Source organism: Eufriesea mexicana, unplaced genomic scaffold (assembly GCF_001483705.2).
Source record: "Eufriesea mexicana isolate 0111107269 unplaced genomic scaffold, ASM148370v2 scaffold11296, whole genome shotgun sequence".
NCBI lineage: Eukaryota > Metazoa > Arthropoda > Insecta > Hymenoptera > Apidae > Eufriesea > Eufriesea mexicana.
This window is the reverse complement of record NW_016918917.1, coordinates 121,350-143,993: the sequence shown is the minus strand read 5'-3', so window position 1 is coordinate 143,993 and position 22,644 is coordinate 121,350. Positions and strand designations below refer to the sequence as shown.

Sequence of the window (22,644 nt, the reverse complement as noted above, 5' to 3'; positions counted from 1 at the left end):
TGGGGTGGGGGGTGGGGGTTAAACACGACTGTTAGGCGAAAGAAAAAAAAAGAGTGAATAATTGTGTGATGCAACTGTATATATGTTAAATTGATATAGTAAATTGTGTAACATTTCAAACGATAAGTAACATATTTCTTTTTTATTTTTAGCTTATAGTCCACTAGGCTCCCGCGTCTGATAAATTCGGCAGAAATAGAAAACTTCTAACGAAAGCTGATCATATCACGATTATCATAATGCCAGCACAATTTGAAAGTGCAAACAGTCCCATCGTGAGAGAACCAACCATGATGAATGGCAATACCACGCCATACAATGTAAATGATGAAATTGTAATTAGCGGCTTTTCCGGTAATTATTTCTACGTTTCATTTATATTTTATCACTGGTTAGTAAAAATTTCTTTTAATTTATTTAAACGTTTTCTCAGGCCGCTTCCCAGAGTCCTCAGATGTTGAAGAATTCAGGAAAAATTTATTCGAGGGTATTGACATGATCACAGACGATGAGCGGCGATGGGCCGCTGGTCTTCACGGTTTGCCTGAGAGATCTGGTAAACTGAAGAATCTTGAACTCTTCGATGCTACCTTCTTTGGTGTTCACGCGAAGCAAGCTCATGTAATGGATCCACAGTTACGTATGCTTTTGGAAGTAACTTACGAAGCTATTGTAGACGCTGGTATCAATCCAAATGATGTCAGAGGGTCCAAGACTGGCGTGTTCATAGGTGTTTCATCGTCAGAATCAGATGAATTTTGGACCGTGGATCCGGATCAGGTTAATGGTTGGTAGACTCGATATTTCTAGCAATAGCATATTAATGTAAATAATAATAACAATAATAATATAAACATATTTATAGGATATGGATTAACCGGATGCTGCAGGGCTATGTTCTCAAATAGGATTTCATATACATTCGACTTCAATGGCCCTAGTTACGCACTAGATACCGCATGTTCTTCATCTCTGTATGCTATGCATCACGCAGTCTGTGCAATGCGTTCGGGAGAATGTGATGCAGCTATTGTCGGTGGTTGTAATCTTCTCTTGAAACCCACCAGCTCACTTCAGTTCCATCGGTTAAATATGTTGTCTCCGGATGGTGCCTGCAAGGCGTTCGACGCTGATGGCAAAGGATATGTTAGATCAGAAGCTATTTCGGTTATTTATCTGCAAAGAGCAAAGGATGCACGCAGAGTTTATGCCACTATTTTACATTCCAAGACTAATGTTGATGGTAACAAAGTTCAAGGAATCACTTATCCTAGTGGAGATATGCAGAATAAGTTGATGCGTGAAGTTTACACGGAAATAGGTATTAACCCTGCAGACGTTTCTTATGTAGAAGCTCATGGAACCGGAACCAAGGTCGGAGATCCGCAAGAAATCAATTCTATTGCAAGTTTGTTTTGTAAAGGCAGAAAGGGTCCTTTATTGCTTGGTTCTGTTAAATCTAACATGGGACATGCAGAAGCTGCCAGCGGAGTATGTTCATTAGCAAAATTGTTTATTGCCATGGAGTCAGGTGTAATTCCAGGTAATTTGCATTTCAAGAGTCCAAATCAAGACATACCTTCGTTGAGTGACGGAAGTATACAAGTCGTAGACAAAAACACTCCGTGGAAAGGCGGAATAATAGCAATAAATTCGTTTGGTTTTGGTGGAGCTAATGCACACGTTGTTCTTCGTAGCAATCCAAAGCCAAAATTGTCACCAGTTTTAGATAGCAAAGTACCCAAACTCATTACTATATCTGGTCGAACTGAAGAAGCTGTGAGTTCATTCTTGGACAAAGCCAAGGAATATGAACAAGACGATGAATTTATTTCTCTACTTCATGATATTCACGCAAATAACATATCAGGCCATCTTTTCCGAGGATACTCGATTATGGGAAATGTTAATTTTCAAGAAATTGGTCAATTTATTGGTGAAAAACGTCCAGTTTGGTTTGTATTTTCTGGTATGGGGTCTCAATGGCCAGGCATGGGTAAAGATCTGCTTTCTATTGAGGTATTCCAGAAAAGTCTACGAAGATGTGCCGAAGCTTTAAAACCTGAAGGAATCGATCTGATGAATCTTATCCAAAATGGAACAGCTGAGACGTTTGAAAACGTTCTACATTCGTTTGTTTCGATTGCAGCTATTCAAGTTGCACTTGTTGATTTATTAACGTTTTTGGGTATCCAACCTGATGGTATAGTTGGACATTCTGTTGGCGAATTAGGATGTGCTTATGCAGATGGTACTTTTACGCCGGAACAAACCGTTTTGGCTGCATATTGGCGAGGAAGAACGATTAAGGATTCTAAATTAGAGCCTGGAGCAATGGCTGCTGTAGGATTGAGTTGGGACGAAATAGCAGCTCGATGCCCGCCCGACATAATACCGGCTTGCAACAATTCAAGTGACTCTGTAACAATTTCTGGTCCAACTGAATCTATAAAAAAATTTGCAGAGAAACTGAAGAAAGAAAACATTTTTATAAAAGTAGTGAATAGCTCAGGTGTTGCTTTCCATAGCAAGTATGTAGCTCCGGTGGGCCAGAAGCTTCGCGCTATGTTGGAGAAAATTATTCCAAGCCCAAAACAGAGAACTTCTAGGTGGATCTCTACATCAATACCCGAATCAGCTTGGGGTACTCCATTGTCGCAACTTAGCAGTGCTGCTTATCATGTGAACAATTTATTGTCTCCAGTTCTGTTTTACCAAGCATTATCTCATATTCCAGCCAATGCTATAGTTATCGAAATCGCGCCACATTGTCTGCTACAAGCAGTATTGCGTAGATCACTGGGATCATCTGTGACTAATATTGGTCTGCATAAACGAGATCATCCAAACAATTTGGCTGTCCTTCTTGAAAGTATAGGAAAGTTGTACATAGCAGGAGGACAGCCTAAAGTATCTAAGTTGTATCCACCAGTTAATTATCCAGTTGGTCGTGGTACGCCAATGATCAATTCCTTGGTTCAGTGGGATCATTCCACCGAATGGAGCTACGCTAACTTCGGATCAAAGAATGCGAGTTCCGGGGAAAACGTAGTGGAAGTAAACCTGTCTAATGAATTAGACGCTTATATATCCGGTCATACCATTGATGGAAGAATTCTTTACCCTGCTACTGGTTACTTAGTGCTAGTCTGGAAGACCTTCGCAAAATTACGTGGAGTCGACTATGAAAAATTACCAGTTACGTTTGAAAATGTAAAATTCCAAAGAGCCACCATCATGTCAAAAGAAGGTTCCGTGAAGTTCTTGATCAATATATTCATGGGCACTGGCGAGTTTGAAATTTGTGAAAACGGATCTGTTGCGGTAACTGGAACCATTTCCACACCAGAAAATATTGATAAAATGTTATTGAATATACCTGCACTAGTTCTTAAAAATGAAAGTGAATTATTGGAATTGAATACAAATGATATTTATAAAGAACTTAGGTTGAGAGGATATGATTACAGTGGAGTCTTTCAGGGAATTAAATCCTCCCATAATCGCGGGGGCTCTGGTAGACTTCTCTGGAATAATTGGGTCACATTCATGGATACCATGCTGCAATTCTCTATCCTTGAAAAAGACTCGAGAGGATTGTATGTACCGGTTCGCTTACAGTATGCTGCAATTAACCCCACTGTTCACTTAGATTTCATTAAAAATTATAAAGAAGATGAGGGAGTCCCGGTATACTCTTATTCAAACATTGGTATTATTAAATCAGGCGGTATTGAAATTAGAAAGATGAAAGCCTCTTTGGTTGCAAAAAAGCAACAAGCACAAGTTCTTAAACATGAAAAATGTTTATTTGTGGCTTATGAAAATCCTCAACCACTGGTACAGGATCCAGAGAAAGCTAAATTAAATGCTCTTACTGTGTTATTGCAAATTGTTTGCGAAAATTTGTCAGGACATAAGATTAAAGCTGTCGAAGTGGCTGGAAATTATTCTGTGGAGTCTTTACTCGCATCCAATGTGATGGACATTCTTTATGGCGAACCTTTGGTTACTGTAGGTTCTCTAAAATTAGTTTAAAAAATATTTACGAAAAAATGAAGTTACATAATTTTTTTTTCTAGGTTGATCTACAAGTGGTAACAGCTTCACTTAAAAAATACAGCAGTTTGCAAGGACACAATATTAAAATCGTAAAACGCAACGAACAAATAGAACAAGTTGGACAAGACCTGAATCTCATTGTAGCTAATAACGTGTTATCCAGCAACTCGTCAAATATATTGCAAAATCTGGCAAATAGTTTGAAGTATAATGGAGGATTTATTCTCTTAGAAGAAACAAGTCAAGTTAACAGTAATTCAGTGGTAAATCAAGATCTAATTCACGTTGCTAAGCAAACTGTTCCTGGAAAGTCATATCATTTATTCAAGAAAAAAGAACAGAGATCTGCACCTATTGTCATACAAATAACAGAAAAGAATTTCACCTGGCTAGAAGATGTCAAGGCAGCTTTGAAAAAATCTGTATCTGAGAATCAAGAACTTCTTTTTGTTAGCCAGGGTGAAGAACTGTTTGGTAAGATATTTTATTAAATGTTTTCTTGAGAAGATACAATTTTTAGTTATTATTAAAGTATGTTTAGTATTATAATATTTTTTGTTGTTTTTTTTTTCGTAGGTATGACTGGATTCATGAATTGTATTCGTCGTGAGGATGGTGGTTTAAATGCACGTTATGTTTTCATACAAGACAAAAATTTACCCAAATTCAATTTGCATGATAAGTTTTATGCTCAACAATTGAATAAACAATTGGTAGCTAACGTGCTGAAAGGCGGCAATTGGGGAAGTTACAGACACTTACAGTTAGATCAACAAAGTGATGCGTCATCTCTTCAAGTTGAACATGCTTACATTAATGCGTTGTACAGAGGTGATCTCAGCAGCTTAAGATGGATCGAAAGTCCATTGAGCTACCATCAACCAGAAAAGTTCCCAAATACAGAATTGTGCTCTGTGTACTATGCACCATTAAACTTTAGGGACATTATGTTAGCAACTGGAAAATTGCCACCGGATGCTCTTCCCGGAAATCTAGCTAATCAAGACTGTATACTGGGTCTAGAATTTTCCGGACGTGACTCGAAAGGTCAACGTATCATGGCTATGGTGCCAGCTCGTGGTTTGGCAACTACTGCTGTAGCTGATCCTGGTTTCATGTGGAAAGTACCCGATAAATGGTCTCTAGAAGAAGCAGCGACCGTTCCAGTTGCATATGCCACTAGTTACTACGCCCTTTGTGTTCGAGGTGGCTTGAAATCCGGCGATAGTGTCTTAATCCACGCTGGGAGTGGAGGTGTTGGACAAGCCAGTATCTCTATAGCTTTACATGCAGGGTGCACAGTATTTACTACTGTTGGAACTCAAGATAAACGAGACTTTTTAAAACGAATGTTTCCGCAGTTAACTGATAGAAACATCGGCAATTCTCGAGATACCAGTTTCGAACAATTAGTACTTACTGAGACTAATGGACGTGGTGTAGATATAGTGTTAAATTCACTAGCTGAGGAGAAATTACAAGCTAGCATCAGATGTCTCGCGCTGGGTGGCCGATTTCTCGAAATTGGAAAGTTCGACTTGTCAAATGATTCACCTTTGGGAATGTCCGTATTCCTGAAGAATGCCTCTTTCCATGGAATACTTTTGGACGCAATCTGTGAAGAAGATGGTCCAGAGAGAAAAGAAGTTGTAAGACTTGTTAGTGAGGGAATAAAGAGTGGCGCTGTTCGCCCACTTCCTTCCACGGTATTTTCAGAGCAACAGATTGAACAATCGTTCAGATTTATGGCTACCGGTAAACATATTGGTAAAGTTTTACTGAAGATTCGAGATGAGGAGAAACAGAAAGTTATACAGCCATCAGCGAAGGTAGTTGCGGCTATTCCACGTACATACATGAATCCTGAAAAATCGTATGTACTAGTTGGCGGTCTTGGTGGATTTGGTTTGGAACTTGCAGATTGGATGATTGGGCGTGGTGCTAAATACATAGTTCTGACCTCGAGGTCTGGAGTACGTACTGGTTTCCAGTCATTATGCATTCGTCGTTGGCGCGAAATAGGTGTACATATCAAAGTCTCTACAGTGGATGTAACGACATTGGCTGGAGCCAAACAACTTATTAAAGAAAGTAACGAATTCGCTCCGGTTGGAGGTATATTTAACTTGGCAGCTGTTCTTCGAGATGGTCTTATCGAAAATCTCAAAGAAACCGATTTTGTGGCATCGGCATTACCAAAAATTAATGCAACCAAGAATCTGGATGTCGTATCACGAGAAGTTTGTTCTGCATTAGACTACTTTGTTGTATTCTCATCTATCACAAGCGGAAGAGGCAATGTGGGTCAGACTAATTATGGTCTTTCAAATGCTACTATGGAAAGGATAATGGAACAGAGACAAACGAATGGCTTACCTGGTCTTGCTATTCAGTGGGGAGCTATTGGAGATGTTGGTCTAATTTTAGGTAAATTTTTTTATTATTGCATTTGAAATGTAATACTTAAATATACTTTATTTTTTCATATATTTTTACAGAGACAATGGGTCGTTATAATGACACAGAGATTGGTGGTACTTCGCCACAGCGCATACATAGTTGTCTCGAAACAATGGATATATTCCTTCAACAACCACATCCGGTTCTGTCCACGTATGTTTTAGCAGATAAACGCAAGGGTGCAGAAAATGCAAATAAAATGAGCATAATACAAGCAGTGGCCAATATCTTGGGCATTAAAAAACTAGACAGCATTAACCCAAGTATTAGCTTGGCGGATCTTGGAATGGACTCTTTAATGGGAACGGAAATCAAACAGACACTTGAAAGGAACTACGATCTGGTATTATCAGCCCAAGAAATTCGAACTTTGTCATTTGAAAAGTTGTCAGAGTTTAACGGTGGTGTTGCAACGGAAGAAGTTCCAAGCGCTGAAGATCAGTCAGAGGAAGATTCTATAACAGAATTATTATTCCAGTTTGATAGTACAGAGATCATACCTATGAAGTCTATTATACAATTACAAACAAAGAATTCAAAGGGACAGCCGGTATTCTTCGTTCATGCTATCGAAGGAATTAGTACATTATTTAAAACGGTGGCTAGTGAATTGGATCGACCTGCTTGGGGCTTCCAATGTGTCAAAGATAGTCCATTGGAGTCAATATCGCAATTAGCTGCCTTTTATATACAGGAAATGCGAAAAATTCAAAGTAAAGGACCATATCATGTAGTAGGGTATTCCTTCGGCGCTTGTGTTGCATTTGAAATGGGTCTTCAATTAGAGAAATCCGGAAATACAGTAGTTTTAACTCTTCTCGATGGTTCGCCGGAATTTGTCAAATTACATTCTGTAGAAATTGGAAAGCACGCTACTGACGACACCATAGATATAAGTACGGACGGTTTTCGAAAGGCTATGTCATATTTTATTAGACAGTTTAATACAAAGATCAATTTTATTCAGGTATTCTTATTTCCGTACATTATCGCACATTGTTTCATATATTTACTATTTATACTTTATCGTTTCTATTTTTTCTAGGCATATGAAATTTTGACACAAATCTCTTCTGAAGAAGAAATATTAAATAAAGTAGTGGAATTAATAAGCAATTCTCAACTGAAATCTAAAGATTTAAAGATTGCTGCTTCACTGTTCTACAAAAAGCTGATTGCAGCTTACTTTTATAAAACAGATTCTGTATATAATGGAGATGTCTTATTAATTAAGGCTAAAGATAATTTTGTATCTTTAAATAAAGACTATGGTTTATCAAAGGTAATTATTACATTTAAATATTAAATATTAAATATTAAAATTAATTAATTTTTTTAATAATATTTTCAATGTTTAGATTTGTAACAACAAGGTGCATATTGAAGAACTACCAGGAAGTCACAGAAGCATTTTAGTGGGGAAAAGTGCATTACAAATTGCGAATATCCTAAACACGTAAAAGATATATTCCAATTTATGAAATTATTCTAAATTCAAAGAAATATTCTATAATATTAATATCATTACTTAAATGTACATAAATGTTACATAGGTACATTCCAAAGAACTCTCAATGTACATTGATGTTGATGGAAATCATCAAAACTTAATGTTTAATATTTAATATGATTCCTACATATTTTCTCTGAAATTCCTTTTGTACAAATGTTTTTCTCTTCAGGTTTCTACATGCATTGTTTATATCATCTGCATTATTAAGTTATCTAGCCAATATTTTTATTTTTTAATCGTAAATATCTTAGATTGTGAAATAAAGAAGGTACCAAGATAAAGGAGTAGTTTTACGGTTTCTTTTGTAATAGTTTCGCATACTATGAATGGGTATTAATGCAAACATTCCTAACAAATTGAATATAAATATTCGTAATATATTTCGGGATATCTACTATAGGTTTTTGTAATGGTTTTACAGTGGACAAATACCATTGCATAAACATATAGTATACATATAGTATACACATATACATATATACACACACAGCATTGTTTCATTAAATTTTATATTATTATATATTATTTCACAACTACATTTCTACGAAATTATGATACTATAAAAGAGAAAAAAATATGTGCTAGTAACAATTGACGATTCTTATACATTTTTTCCACTCTTACACTTTTAAATAGTGTATTTGAATAAATGTAATAAAACATAAACATTCTAGTGATAAACTTCAATATATATTCTATATATATTTATATACATTCACAATATATTGCACATAACATACTTAATGCTTTATTTAAAGCAACTATTTATACTATATTTTGTTATTAGCAGTAAGAGATTGGTTTGTTAAATAATAAATATGTACATGTTCATAATTATTTTAATTACCATTAAGCGCATACAGTATGCATTTGTTATATGTTACATACGTTCTTGTATCATATTGATAAGGAAATAAAAAACATCAAATAAAGTGTTTATTAATTTAAAAATATTTTTTTTAATCCGATTTCAATAAATATTTGAAATACAAATTGGAAAAATTTTTAAATACTATTGATATACATAAATATCTATTATCATAAATACTTATGTACTACACGTATATATAAAATGCAAAATTAGAAACAAATTTTCGGAATAAAGTATTTTATTAAAAAAGAATAATTTTGGATATAAAATTAAGAAGTATACGTAATTTTTATTTATGCAACAATTTTATTTTTCTAGTTTCGTTCGATAATTTGGATCGGGAGTTGCGGAAGTTGGATCACACGTAAAAGGTACGATCAATGCATATCTAGTTCCCGATTGTATTTTTCCAATTGCATGTAAATTTTCACTACCTGAAGTGAACATAAATACTTTACCTATAAAAATATAAAATTGAAATAATGTTTCTCTTGTTTCCTTGGGTCTAACATTTTTTTCTTAAGATTATTTATCTTTACGGGGTTCTATTATCGTTTTAACATTATTTTTATCAAAATACAGATCGACTACCCTCGAAATTTCTTCGACGAGATAAAGTAAAGTTGTATAACGAATGTTATATCTTTCCTATTGTTTTGTTAAAAATATTTTATTTAAAGATACTCCAAAATTGTTTGTGTTAATGTTCCTGTTCATAGTGTTTGTTGATTTCACTAATAAATCTGTAGCTATAATTCCACATTTTTTAGGTATACATTCAGAATATTTGCTAATTTTACCTTCATAATCATTTAGACACCCAGCACTTAGCATACATCTTAATAAAGACTCTTTCTGTTTTATTACATAAATTTCTTTACCCTGCCTATACTCTTTGATAAGGAAATCTCACAGATGGTCCATATTTTCTTCAAAAGAATACACTTCTTTAAATTTCATTTATCATTTTGGAATAATGTTTTATAATAGTTCATATTCGTAGATACCATAGTCCAATCAAAATATATTTATGAAAAATTATATGAATCAATTCTTGGAATATAACAAATTATGTAAAATATTTGATGTTACCAAAAACTGTATAAATGGAAATATGTGTTATTATAAATATATGGAAACACTGTTAACCTATATAACAAAGTGAACATTCCATTTATATTACAACTTTTAAGAAACAAAACGTAACATTTATTTATTTAGTGTTTTCTAATTATTTATAATTAACTCTGTATAAATTAATAATAATCATAATAATATATTATATTAATAAATAATACTTTTATGTTACATACAATTTGATATTTTCAGTTGCATTTTCTTTTACGTTTTCTTCGGACTTTTGTTCCTTTTTTATTCGTTCTTTCTTTCCCTGCTTTTTTTCTTTTCGCGGATTCCAATTTCTTATGTCATATTTCAATAGCACTTTTAATACACTTTCTTTGACAATACTAATAGCTGTATCAAATACTAATTTTCTATAGCAGATTTAATAACTACTATGTAAAACAAAATTAAAAATCATTTCAAAGTATGAAATATATATATATATATATATTTGTAAGATTATTAACAATATAAAATAATTCTTAATTTAGCGATTTTAATACAATTAGGAAACGTTGAATTCTTGCAGTAAACTTCTAAAATTATTCCTTTGCATCTACAAATGATGAAGGACCTTTAACAAATGGTACCACTTGTTATCTATCTATCTACCATTTCCTATACAATAAGTTCTGTTTATAATTGAATTATTTATGATAATTGTAATAAGCAGTGTTTGTTTTTTTTTATATATGAATAAGGGCGCAACTAACGAATCGTCATGATAAGGGTTAAAACAACTACCAATGGTTCAAGTTTCAGTTAGTATTTGTAACCATGGCTACACAGTGAAGCATGGCCGCTCGATTAACAGTTTGCGAAGAAACATTGCGCAGAAAGGTAATCAAGTACGTGGAATGTTGGTGTACCAGATGGTTTTCATCGTAAGTAAAATTAATGTTACTGTATTTGCTCATGCTTTCATCTAATATTGAAATTTTAATATACCACGCTATCAATTCCTAGCACTTCCGGTTAAACTACCATACAGTAAATTTAATTTTAATTGTTTCATGTATTTTAAATATCATCGCCTTTTATATATCGCAAAAAAATGTTCCAAGTTATATAAACAAATTATTTAAATATTAGTAAAATAATTAAACAGTAAAATAAATTGCATGAAAGTGTTAAGATAAATATTAATAATAGTTCAATGTTACGATGATTGATCGATTTTGTTTTTATGTATGTATGTATTAGTTATTTATATAACACAGCAAGTATTAAGGAAGAACTAAAAAGAATCGGGATAAAATTCAACTAACCATGGAAACGGAATTATTTCTTTTTTACTTCATTGCAAGTTATTAATTGTATGTTAATAGAATTTTAATATTAGGTGGAACAATCACATAACAACCATATTAAATATTAAACATTTCTTATCCCTGAAACCATACAAATGAATTGTTACTATTTTCCATTCATCACATATATGTAAATTAATATGTAAATTAGTAGATTATTTATGAAATCTTATAGTGAAAATTCTGTTTGTTTTAAATCTTATAATAGTGAATTCATATAAATGTACATTTTGTACTGTATGTAATATAAACATTTTATGACTTATACGATACTCATATTATAAATAATTTGCAACATTTGCTAGATCTGTAAGAAAAATTAACCAGAAAGATATTGATAAATACAATTAGATAATATACAATTTTTAATAAAAAGTCAGAACTTTGGTAGTGAGCTATGTATATATAACTTTCGATAATGTTTCCTTTGAATCGTGAAACCTAAGAAAATCTATATCCTCGCATGACTGACCCGTCACGGAGATTGCCCGCATGCGAGCCTAAGAAAATGCTAATCTCAATTTGACCTGGATTACATTCTCTTGCTTATGGGGTAAAGTCATTAATTAATCTCTCTAATAATAAGACATAACTGGGTTATCGTACATGGTTGGTCGAAACTGCTGACCCTACTGTTTTACGCCGTTCAATGTCAAATTGACATTGATTTAAAAACGGGGACAGAAGATAGCGTTACGCGTATGAATTGTTAGAAATGTTAATTTTCATATACGTATGACAACCTGTAGTAACGTGACAGCCTCTTAGAAACTTCTGTATTATTGCCTTGTACATATACTTAATGTTTGTTTTATTGACGCGTTACGTAAGGTAGAGTATACCAGAATATTGTAACAGCATGTTATAAATCGATTATCGATGAAATAGAGAATAAATCGTGCCTTAATAAAACTGCCTAAAACACATTTCACTTATACTAACTTCGGGAAAAATAACCTGTAAATTCTTTGGACGACAATTCGCTATATTTAAATTCCTTATATTTAAATTACAAGAAATTAATTAAATTAAGTTGTAGAGTGTTAATAATCAATTTTATTACCTGATGATTAATCTTCCTTTTCTAAATTATGCTATTCGGATTAAAAGCATGCTATGTTTCCTCGTTTTCAAATCAATTTTAAACATGTAGAAATACCAAGCAAGGCACACGCTATCGAGCTTTTCACTATTTATTCATATGCATGGTACATAGAGTACACGTGTCTTTAGTATAAATCCGTTCATCGATCTAGAAAGTAACAAGTGTCATTATTTGAAAGTAGTTGAAATTCAGCAATCAACTTGCATATCCGAGCGACCATGCATGCCGGTATCGGTAAGCGTTTCATATTTCACGAACATTATGTCAGCATTTCCCACCGATAGTATTTACCTTAGTAACAAAATAAAATTTTAACTCGATGAATTTCTAAGCAGTTTTATATGAGTCATAGTGTATACAGTCTTCTGTTTTAAATCGATTTTGCGATTTTTCTTAAGCTGAGATTTCTTGTCACCGATATCAACAATATCACAAGTAAATTTGCCGATTATCAATATGATCATCTTCAATAAGCAAAAACAAATTTTAATCCTTCGAGCAATTTTATCACATATCTCAGAAGCACAAAATAAATTAATTTTATTAAGAATCTAAATAACGATAATAAATCTAATATCCGAACGAAGGTTATGTGTCACGATTAATCTGCGTGGACACTGGTTTAGTTCTTGAAATTATTTTTACATAACAAATACATATTATCTCTGAAAAAGAACAATAATCTTAATAGAATCTTAATAAAATAGGAAAAGATTTACCGATTTTCTTTCTTCTTGTTTCATGCACGTATATATCGCAATCAGACTTAATTATCGACAGAAGTCGATAGTGTGAACTTGTAAATCGACTGTATGAAAAGTTATCGAGTATTGTGTATTAATTAATAATGATACGAGAACGATTCATTGTTATACAGTAAAAGTCCGATTTACGACAAATTGACAATCATAAGCGACTGAGTACGTTATGCAAAAGAGATATTGTCTCATTTCAAATTATTATCATTGTTTAAACAATGCTTAATACTACACCAATTAAACAAATTATTGGTAAACGGAATTATATAATACATTCTTATCTCAATAAAACGATAATCTTGTTAAAAACAGCTATAAGCTTACCGTAATCGTAGAAAGATAAAGTCCAAAATCAGTCATTTAGACTATTCTGATAGATATAGTGTTAAAAAATAGACATTCATTCGTAGTGAATGATCAATCACTGTACTATCTTTGAACTGCGGAAAAAATCGAAAGAGAAGAAGTACTGTAAACATCTGCACTCGAACTTTTTTCTAATTAATCATATAGATGATGGCTAATGAAAAGCAAGACAAAACTATTTGACCTTTTAATCCTTACTTAGCTATATTCGAAAGCTATATTCGAAAAACACGTGGTACAAATTCTGTTTGCACGCTATTTATATCGTATTCGAACGGGAAAAACCCGAGTAATTGTGTAATGTATGGACGAAAATTAGATTTATCACTCGCATATACAATTAGATGATTTTTGTTTCAGAAATTAATATGATGCATACAGACTGCTTCAATACGAACAATCAGCCTACAAGCTGAAGAAATGTTATAACCTTCGACAATACAACGTCGATGAAAATGAATCGATATATAACATTAAATCAATTGGGGGACGGAACTTTCGGTTCCGTGGTTCTCGGGGAACGTATTGATACTGGAGAGAAGGTTGCTATAAAAAGAATGAAGAGGAAATATTACTCCTGGGAAGAAGCGATGAATCTGCGTGAAGTTAAAGTAACGAAGAAAAACAATTTATTTTCTTATCTTGAAATAATTAAAAATAAACCAAATTTTTAAATAATTCGCACTTTTCTTATTGCAGTCTTTAAAAAAACTTAGTCATGCCAATGTAGTGAAATTGAAGGAAGTGATCCGTGAGAACGACGTGTTGTACTTTGTCTTCGAGTATATGAAGGAGAATCTTTATCAATTAATGAAGGATAGGTAGGAAGATGGTTAAAATTATGTTCAGTATTTAATATTTGGTGAATATACATTTAGAAGTATATTATGCAATAGGGACAAACTTTTCCCTGAACCGGTAATCAGAAATATAGTATATCAAGTGTTGCAAGGACTGGCGTTCATGCATAAACATGGCTTCTTCCACCGTGACATGAAACCTGAAAATTTATTGTGTATGGGACCGGAACTGGTGAAGATCGCTGATTTCGGTTTGGCCAGGGAAATACGGTCAAGGCCACCTTATACAGATTACGTGTCTACCAGATGGTAATATCTGTCTCTTCTATGGAATAAGAATTAAACAAAATTGCGTGACTTATCAATTACATGAACTACATTTAAGATGAATGTTAAAGATAGTCCTAAAATGCTTTTGCCAAAATTTTACGTTACAAGAAATAATAACGAAAGATTGAAAATAAAGAAATGTTTTTAAAGATTATTTCTCGGTATAAGATATATAAATTACTGTGAATTATCAAAATTATTAAGCTTTTCTTGTTGACGACAGTATTACCGTGTTATTTACGACTTATTCAGGAAATTTGTTTCAGGTACAGAGCACCGGAAGTATTGCTTCATTCGACGACTTACAACAGCCCGATCGACATTTGGGCAGTGGGTTGTATTATGGCTGAATTGTACACGTTTCGGCCACTTTTTCCCGGGAAAAGTGAGATCGATGAGATCTTTAAAATATGTTCGGTGATCGGTACACCAGAAAAAGACGACTGGCTAGATGGATATCAATTAGCGGCTGCCATGAATTTCAAATTTCCGAATTTCTCTCGCACATCGTTAACCGTTTTGATACCGAATGCCAGCCAGGAGGCAGTAATAATTATGGAAGATATGTTACAATGGAATCCCATTAAAAGACCAACAGCACAGCAATCCTTAAGGTAGTTTGATTTTATACAAGTTAACTCAAAAATAAGAGTTTAGATTTATTTCTATTCTATTATTTATTTCTATTCTTTAGGTATCCGTATTTTCAAGTGAACGTTCCACGTGTAATTAATAGTACAAAGATTGGTGTTACGTCTCAACGAGATCTCCTCCTGAATAAAGTGAATCTTTCGATCCCTGTTTCAAAATCATATAATTATCCGCAACACGACGTTATCGGGACACCGATGGAATCTAGGTGAGTTGAATCGATATTTATATCTATAAATTAGCATTCATAGATAGGAAATGAACTCGGTGTGTCTATTTACAGAGGGCTTGAACCATAATAGTTACATGCGCGAAAGCAACCCCCAAAAGTTGGACGAGGACGATTTTGCGGAACTCTTGGGGTGCGTTGCGCGAATTTGCTAAATCGAAAAACCGTGTATTAAATGGAATCTTCTCTGCAACCGCAGCACGTTCTGCTTAATTTCTAATCATTGACTTGTCCACATCAGTAGCAAGATTGTTCCCGAGAACGCGAACTCAAAGCTAGTCCCAGAACGAGTATACAAAGAGAACCGTGCCAATTGGAATGCCAATTATTTGCCAGATAATCTGAGACAAAGCAATGGAAATTGGGTGCTGCCGGCCTGGAATGAGCCAAACACCATTAATTGGAACCAGTTACAGACGAATATAAAAAACGGTCGGAAAGCCTCGGGAAAACAACATTACTTCAGCGTGGCACGATACATCACAGGACAAAACGCGAGTTTATCGTCCAGGTATCGAATGTTTCGTCATCTTGTAAAACGAATCCCGACCTTGCTGATAATACTGGGGTGCACTTTGCTGTGCTGTCTAACCTGGCAAAACACGTTATGCAAACATTTCATGTGTATGATAGAATATTTGTTTCAAACAATATAGCTCTTTGTAATGGGTACTGTTCGATGGGTGTGACTGATTTTTGAAATTAATGTAGCAGAGATTTTTCTACTTAACTTTTTTTTTATATCTTGTATACTGCCATTTCTATTGTAAATCGAAGGTGTTCAATAAATTAAATCGATGAATTTAACGAATCATGGAATTTTTATCGATTCATTTAACCGTGACTTTTATCTAATGATTTTTATTTTTTTTTTCTCACTTTCGAAGAAATGGCGACCCCGACCAGAACAGACCTAGATTAATGCGGAATCTGGTTGGCCAATCAGTGGAAAAGTACGAGGAATTTACTGACTCCTTTTGGGTACCTAGAAATTCCATTGAGAATCCGTCAAGACAGTACTACGTTCCACGAAATCGTTTTATTACCGATCAGACTTTAAGGTTGCCTTATCCTAGCGTCTATGGTACGCAAAATATCAGTGAGTAATCAAATTTAGCTTTAATTTTCTAAGACAGACTTTTTTTCTATGTTTAGTAAAATATTTTCATCATGAATCACAAAGTATTATAATAATTTACTATCAATGATCTATTATCAATTTAACATTAACAATTTATGGATTTTATAGAAAATACCAACAAAGGTACAATTCAACCAAATACGTATGGAACAGTGCTGAATACGAAAGGCAGCGGAAGTCTTCACGGCCGAACTGATTGGGCTGCAAAGTATCTTAAATGACTGTTTGAAAACTATATATACATTTAACTTAGCGTATTCAATTTATTTAACTGTGATAGAATGGCGTTTACCATTTCATTCGGGTAAAAGATTTGAGAGGCAGAAATTTGGTAACATTTAAGAATGTAATTATTTTTCGGGTCGCTCGAGTGACAACAATCGTAAAGCTTTATTTCATTGATATTTGATGAACTGATCTTAGTTAATTATATTAAGTAAGGAGTATAAAAACAATTTGTATCTTTTAAATTTGTTAACAAGTATCATCGGGAATTACTGGTTACGTGACAGTATTTAGATAATATTTACGAATAGAATTTAGTACTTCAATTTTTTCCTTTTTTTCTAACTAAAGAAACGACGTAAGATCATTTACTTAATGTAAAGGAAACTGTAATAGAAAGCAGTATCGATTAACGATAATGCTTAAGAGTGTAATGTTTGATTCGTAAAGAGTACTATACTTGGATAAGATATATTAAAGAATATAATATATATATACATATATATATATACATATTTATTATTTGTACATATCATTAATTATGTTGTGGAGTAACTTCTGATATGTAGAAGACTAATGTAAAAATCGATTACATCCGCTCTTCTTTGTATAACTAATAATACTCTTTTAACGAGTACATATTAAAGATTGTTCAGAAAATTACTCCATGTCGCGTTTGACATACGATAGGACATTATAATGAAAAATATGATTATCAAACAAAATGACTCTTCGTATTTTCTACACACAATCTCTTAAAAAGCATTCTTATACTGTACACTCATAATCATATACCTCACTCATTTCATAACTCTATTACACTTTTAGTTATCCTCGTATAAATTTCCCTAATTATGCTCGATTCTTTCGAATATTTTTTTCACGTATTTTTCCTCCCCTTTTCTCTGATATAGTTTTAATAGATATATCTTGGAATATACCTTGGAACTTATGCAAGTTTACGATACAAATGAAAGGTAATAAAAAATATACACTGCAGACGTGTAACGAACCACTAAAATATCTTTTTCATCTATAATATGACTGTAAAACTGGAAATGTTTCATAAAAAATATCTTGCAAAGGAACGTGCCATGTGAAAAAATTCGTTTATAAGTTATACATTTCGCTTCGCATATATTTGTACACGTTATTTTTCCCCTGCCCTTAAGGGTTTTAATGTTTTTTAATTCCCCTTCGAAAATTTCAAAAGCCCACTAGACAAGGATATGTTGAAAGTAAGGGTATCTAATGATTTGTCGTCTCTTCGTAATTTTTAACGATCTTAATTCATACTGCTTTTAAAAATGGTTTTGTCCATCCTAGGAATATTGGATAAAACAAACTATCGTACAAGAGAAATTGTGATACAATTGATGACACGATCGAAGATTGATATGATTAATTTGCATTATCTTGAAGTTACGTGTATGCATGTATAGGCAATTCTTATGTGTGTATAAATGTATGTATGTTATATCCTTGTGTGTATATGCTTCATCTAAACGATCTCTATGTATAGTTTGAATATACGAAATACATCTGTAAGCTGTTTGGATGGGTGGTACATTTGGTGAATATTATGCATATACATTTATCCATTAAGATGTAATCTTTATACTTTGAAGTAATCCATCATCGGAATGTTCGTAAAAATGCTTCCGAGCCTTAAATTGTCGGTTAAGTCCATTTAATTCACGAGCTTGGATGAGCTTTATTATGTGATTTAATTGAAAACAAAAAAGAGAGAGAAAAAAATTCTAGTAAAGAATCTACCCCTTTTTTTTTTAATTATACGTTATAACTTCTATATCACGACGTGTGAAAATATGGTGTTAGGGATTTACAGACATCTATTTGGTGTGTAAATTTCAATGCTATAAAGATCGAAAATATTTGATTATAATCCGTTCCACGTAACAATGTGGATATGTTTGGGCGTACAACATGGATAAAAAACTACGCGCTCGAAAGAAACACATGATTTTCTTCTTTTCCTTTTTTTTCTTTTTTTTTTTTTTCTTTTTTTTTCGGTTTCATACGGAAGTATGTCGTAAGTATGTATACGTATCTTACATTTACAATATTAGCTATTCACGCAGACATGTAACGATTTCTTACAGAATATACTTGCACGATAACTGGATCGCGAAAATTTGCTACGTCTCAACCATTGATCTAACAAGTGCAGTGCTCAGAACTACCGGGAAGGACTTTGTATTCCGTTTGGATACTCTTTATTTTCTTTTTTCCACCCTATTACAGTCGTTCCGGACAGTTCTAGGATCAACTTGAACTTAGCAAGTTTCAAATAAAAAATAACTCTCCGCATTCGAGCAATTTCGTTTAATACTTAAATGATACAAGGCCAAATCCAATTTTCAACAGTACATTCTTTTTTTTATCTAGGCAGAGACCTTAAGAAATATTAGTAATTTACTTTTTAAAATTGTCCAAACAAATAACGTAACACTACGAGTTAACGTATTCAGATTGTCTCTGCCAAGTTACAATTGTTTGTCCTCGTATCATTTAAGAATTAAGAAATCCTTTACCTTCTTTCTCACGTACAACAAATTATATAACTACATCTAAAATTTCTTTCTTTTATTCAACAATAAAATTTAATAAATAAATGACTATCAAATTAGCTATAACTTGAAACATGAAAGACTTGATATCTTTAAGATATACTGTAAAATATTACAACAAATTCGGAAAGTATCTACATAGGACGAACTTTCCAAACTTTCAAATTTTTTTTTTCCTTTATAAAGAAATTAAAGAGAATTTATCCAACTTAATGGCATTTTTAATACAAGCAAATACGATATTGCTTTGTTTTTATTGACTCCTATGCATCTGTTTGTGAAAATTATTGTTTGTTCGTCAATAACTGTATTAAAAATTTAAATAGGATAATTACTATCATTTATGGAACCCTAACGATTGAAAATTCGAATCTTTGTGTGTGTGTTCAATCTGGCGATATTCTGCAATTTTGATCAAACTTTTATCGAAACAAAATTTAAATAAAGCAATATTTAACGAATAAAAGTCTTATTCATAACGCACGATCTCAATAAGTTTATTCATACACAGCACCAGATTCAACACAGCACACAAACATGCGTGTCCTAGTGTTGCAAAATTGCATTATTGACTGAAGCGGTAACGTTAAAACTTTTCGGAGATATGGTTGAGGATGATTTCATCACACCAGCAATAAACGTACTAACTGTACTATTAAACATGAAAGTAGATGTTTGATCAAAGATAGTTGACAATACAGTAACAGTAGTTTTTACCTCGGGTGTAACATTTTCTATCGTGGGTAATATCGTGGAAGACATAACATTTGTTAAAACGCTTGGTGTCGTAGTGTTAATCGGCATTACCGATGGACTTAATGCTTTATAACAAACATCTTTTGACTGAACAGGTAACTCGAAACAAGAATCCATCAAGTACGCAAATAAAGAGCCTACTGTCAAACCTGTAGTATATGACAAAGTCATAATGTTACCTAAAAGAATACAAAAATTTCATGAAAACTAAATTATCGTAATGAACTATAACTAATAAAAATTCAATTATGCATCTAGTACATAGTACCTGCTAATTCCCGATGCCCCTCCGGTACTTTGGTGGGTATCTGCATCATTGGTACCGAACCAACAATACCGTTTGTAACACCGAGTAAGCATGAAAGTAACAATGGGTATCCTTCGCCGGAAAGTATCGGAGTGCCTCTAGGTAATACACAAAGTAAAAATAAAGGAATTAATATAACTCGAACACTCGAGAACAGTAATAACTGGGTGCGTTTCCAATCGTAAGGAATCAATGCAAGTATCTGAAATGTTAATATAAAATGTTAATAACAAAATACACGTATATGCAACAGTTAAATTTTAAGCTGGACTCAATTTTAAGATTACGCTTGAATTACTAAGACTATTTATACCTTGCCCAATACGTCAGAAGCATTAAACGCTGTCATTAAAATCACTGGCATCCATGACCCAAGTTTACAAGAAATAATTTCTGACATAATTCCAGGATATAGGCAAAGTGTTACAAAATATGCTAGTCCAATGCTAGCCATGTATGAGTATATTAACTTTGCCACTTCAAATCTTGCAAGTAAACCCTCTTTAAAAAAAGTTCGCACATATTATTATTAATTTTTAAAGAGAAAGAATTATTTTATTTAACGTGATAAAAATTTAAAGCAAATAAATATCGTACTTTTAATTTCTGGCCACGGTTTTTTACTAGTTTGTGTCCCATATGTCCCTCTCATAACAACTACGTCTTCGACTTTGTACGTAGGACCAGCACTACCGGGAGGATTTCCTGACGGTGCACCAGGTTCGTATACGGGATTACTGAATGAGAATGGTGAATATTGATTTGTTCCTGAAAATAAAAATGATTGATTTATTATTATGAATATCTTTTTTAAATTCATCAAAGTAAATTATAATTTACCATTTAATTCAGTGTTCCCATTTGTGGATTCATTTCCTAAGGGACTAGTTTGAATTTTTAGAACCCCATACTGACCTTTTGATGGATCTCCGGCCTGATCCAATGGATCCATCTGTTTAGAAGCAACAATTTATGAAACTTTTTAAATAGAATTTCAACTTAATCAAAATTGATGCGTACCAAACCAACATCTTCCGTTGGTTCTAATGTAATTCTATTTCTTTCCTGGCATAACGTTATATAGAATTGCACAAAATCAGTCTTGCGAACTTTTTGATGTAATACGAAACATAATAAGATTGTACAGTTTGATAAAACGAAAAACATGGATGTATTGCTACGTTCGTCATCGAGCAAAAACTTGGTTAATATTCGATTGAATGAGGCCCAAAGTCCAGCAATACCTATAATAAAGAAAATACATGTCAGCTTAACAATTCATAGATTTAAAATTGCAAATAAAAATTTATTTTAGTGTTTATCTCTCACTTTCTCCAGTCATCACTGCCTGTGTGTATAAACTGGGAAGCATGGATGTGTAGCCATAAAAGCTCGATTGTTGAACTGATTAAAAAATTGCGAGGGTTAATATAAAATAAAAATTTTCATGGAATTCGTGACAGAAAGTACTTTACCGGTACAGCCGAGCGAGACCATCGCAACGACGATTAAATTAATCGTATAAGAAGTGTCAACATTAAAAGGCTCCCACCAGATCTCAGAAATGATAACAAAATTTAAGGTGACAAATGCTACCAGATATCCTGCAATTTACATTAATATGTAAATAAAAGTTTATTAAGACAGAACTACATATAGTTTCTGTTATAATCGTTATTTCTTACCGAACGTTATCCGCGTGTTTAAAGATAACGTTTCGATCAAAACGTTATTTCCAAAGACCGCGAAAAAGGCCATGATAATATAAACAGTTGACATATCGAATATTACAGTAGTTCCGGGGTATCTCGCTTGAAAATAGTCCACTGCTATGATAAAACTGCAAATAGGCAAACATCTGCGTTATAACAACTTTTCATGAACAATAAATTCGTCTAATTAATGTAAGATTTTTTATTAACAATCTATTGTTAAATATAATCATGCTTAGTAGCTTCAAATGATAACGTCTGAGATCGTTCATAGATTCTCAATAAATATATACGTATATACATATGTGTATATATATTATGTGTGTGTGTGT

The 22,644-nt window shown here is 33.0% G+C and overlaps 4 protein-coding genes across 7 annotated transcripts in view; 2 read left to right on the top strand and 2 right to left on the bottom strand.

The window, feature by feature from the left end:
• The window catches only part of FASN1 (Fatty acid synthase 1), a 12,992-nt gene extending 4,783 nt beyond the window's left edge, over positions 1–8,209 (top strand). The window contains exons 2-9 of the mRNA XM_017908606.1: positions 153–354; positions 434–787; positions 866–4,014; positions 4,083–4,536; positions 4,639–6,489; positions 6,561–7,489; positions 7,568–7,804; positions 7,881–8,209. Coding sequence (XP_017764095.1) covers positions 240–354; positions 434–787; positions 866–4,014; positions 4,083–4,536; positions 4,639–6,489; positions 6,561–7,489; positions 7,568–7,804; positions 7,881–7,982 — 7,191 coding nt within the window. The 5' untranslated portion in view covers positions 153–239 and the 3' untranslated portion in view covers positions 7,983–8,209. The remainder of the gene's footprint in view (positions 1–152; positions 355–433; positions 788–865; positions 4,015–4,082; positions 4,537–4,638; positions 6,490–6,560; positions 7,490–7,567; positions 7,805–7,880) is intronic.
• Positions 8,210–9,212: 1,003 nt separating this feature from the next.
• LOC108553586 (uncharacterized) lies at positions 9,213–11,332 on the bottom strand. Its single transcript, XM_017908563.1, is given in 6 exon segments — positions 9,213–9,366; positions 9,442–9,554; positions 9,591–9,794; positions 9,796–9,835; positions 10,220–10,402; positions 11,328–11,332. Coding segments are annotated over 6 exon segments (699 nt in total).
• A 2,687-nt stretch (positions 11,333–14,019) lies between these two features.
• Positions 14,020–16,942, top strand: LOC108553604 (serine/threonine-protein kinase ICK). The gene is given in 9 exon segments (XM_017908592.1): positions 14,020–14,181; positions 14,270–14,391; positions 14,467–14,679; positions 14,967–15,314; positions 15,395–15,559; positions 15,594–15,713; positions 15,822–16,091; positions 16,468–16,679; positions 16,830–16,942. Coding segments are annotated over 9 exon segments (1,725 nt in total).
• A 2,947-nt stretch (positions 16,943–19,889) lies between these two features.
• The window catches only part of Ent3 (equilibrative nucleoside transporter 3), a 3,357-nt gene continuing 602 nt past the window's right edge, over positions 19,890–22,644 (bottom strand). For 2 of the 4 annotated variants that reach the window (XM_017908585.1, XM_017908581.1), the window contains exons 2-10: positions 22,286–22,440; positions 22,076–22,204; positions 21,930–22,004; positions 21,621–21,844; positions 21,441–21,552; positions 21,198–21,368; positions 20,914–21,101; positions 20,562–20,802; positions 19,890–20,472 (exon numbers count right to left, since the gene is read on the bottom strand). In XM_017908585.1, coding sequence (XP_017764074.1) covers positions 20,084–20,472; positions 20,562–20,802; positions 20,914–21,101; positions 21,198–21,368; positions 21,441–21,552; positions 21,621–21,844; positions 21,930–22,004; positions 22,076–22,204; positions 22,286–22,379 — 1,623 coding nt within the window. In that variant the 5' untranslated portion in view covers positions 22,380–22,440 and the 3' untranslated portion in view covers positions 19,890–20,083. The remainder of the gene's footprint in view (positions 20,473–20,561; positions 20,803–20,913; positions 21,102–21,197; positions 21,369–21,440; positions 21,553–21,620; positions 21,845–21,929; positions 22,005–22,075; positions 22,205–22,285; positions 22,441–22,644) is intronic. The other 2 variants (XM_017908584.1, XM_017908583.1) reach the window with 2 other exon arrangements.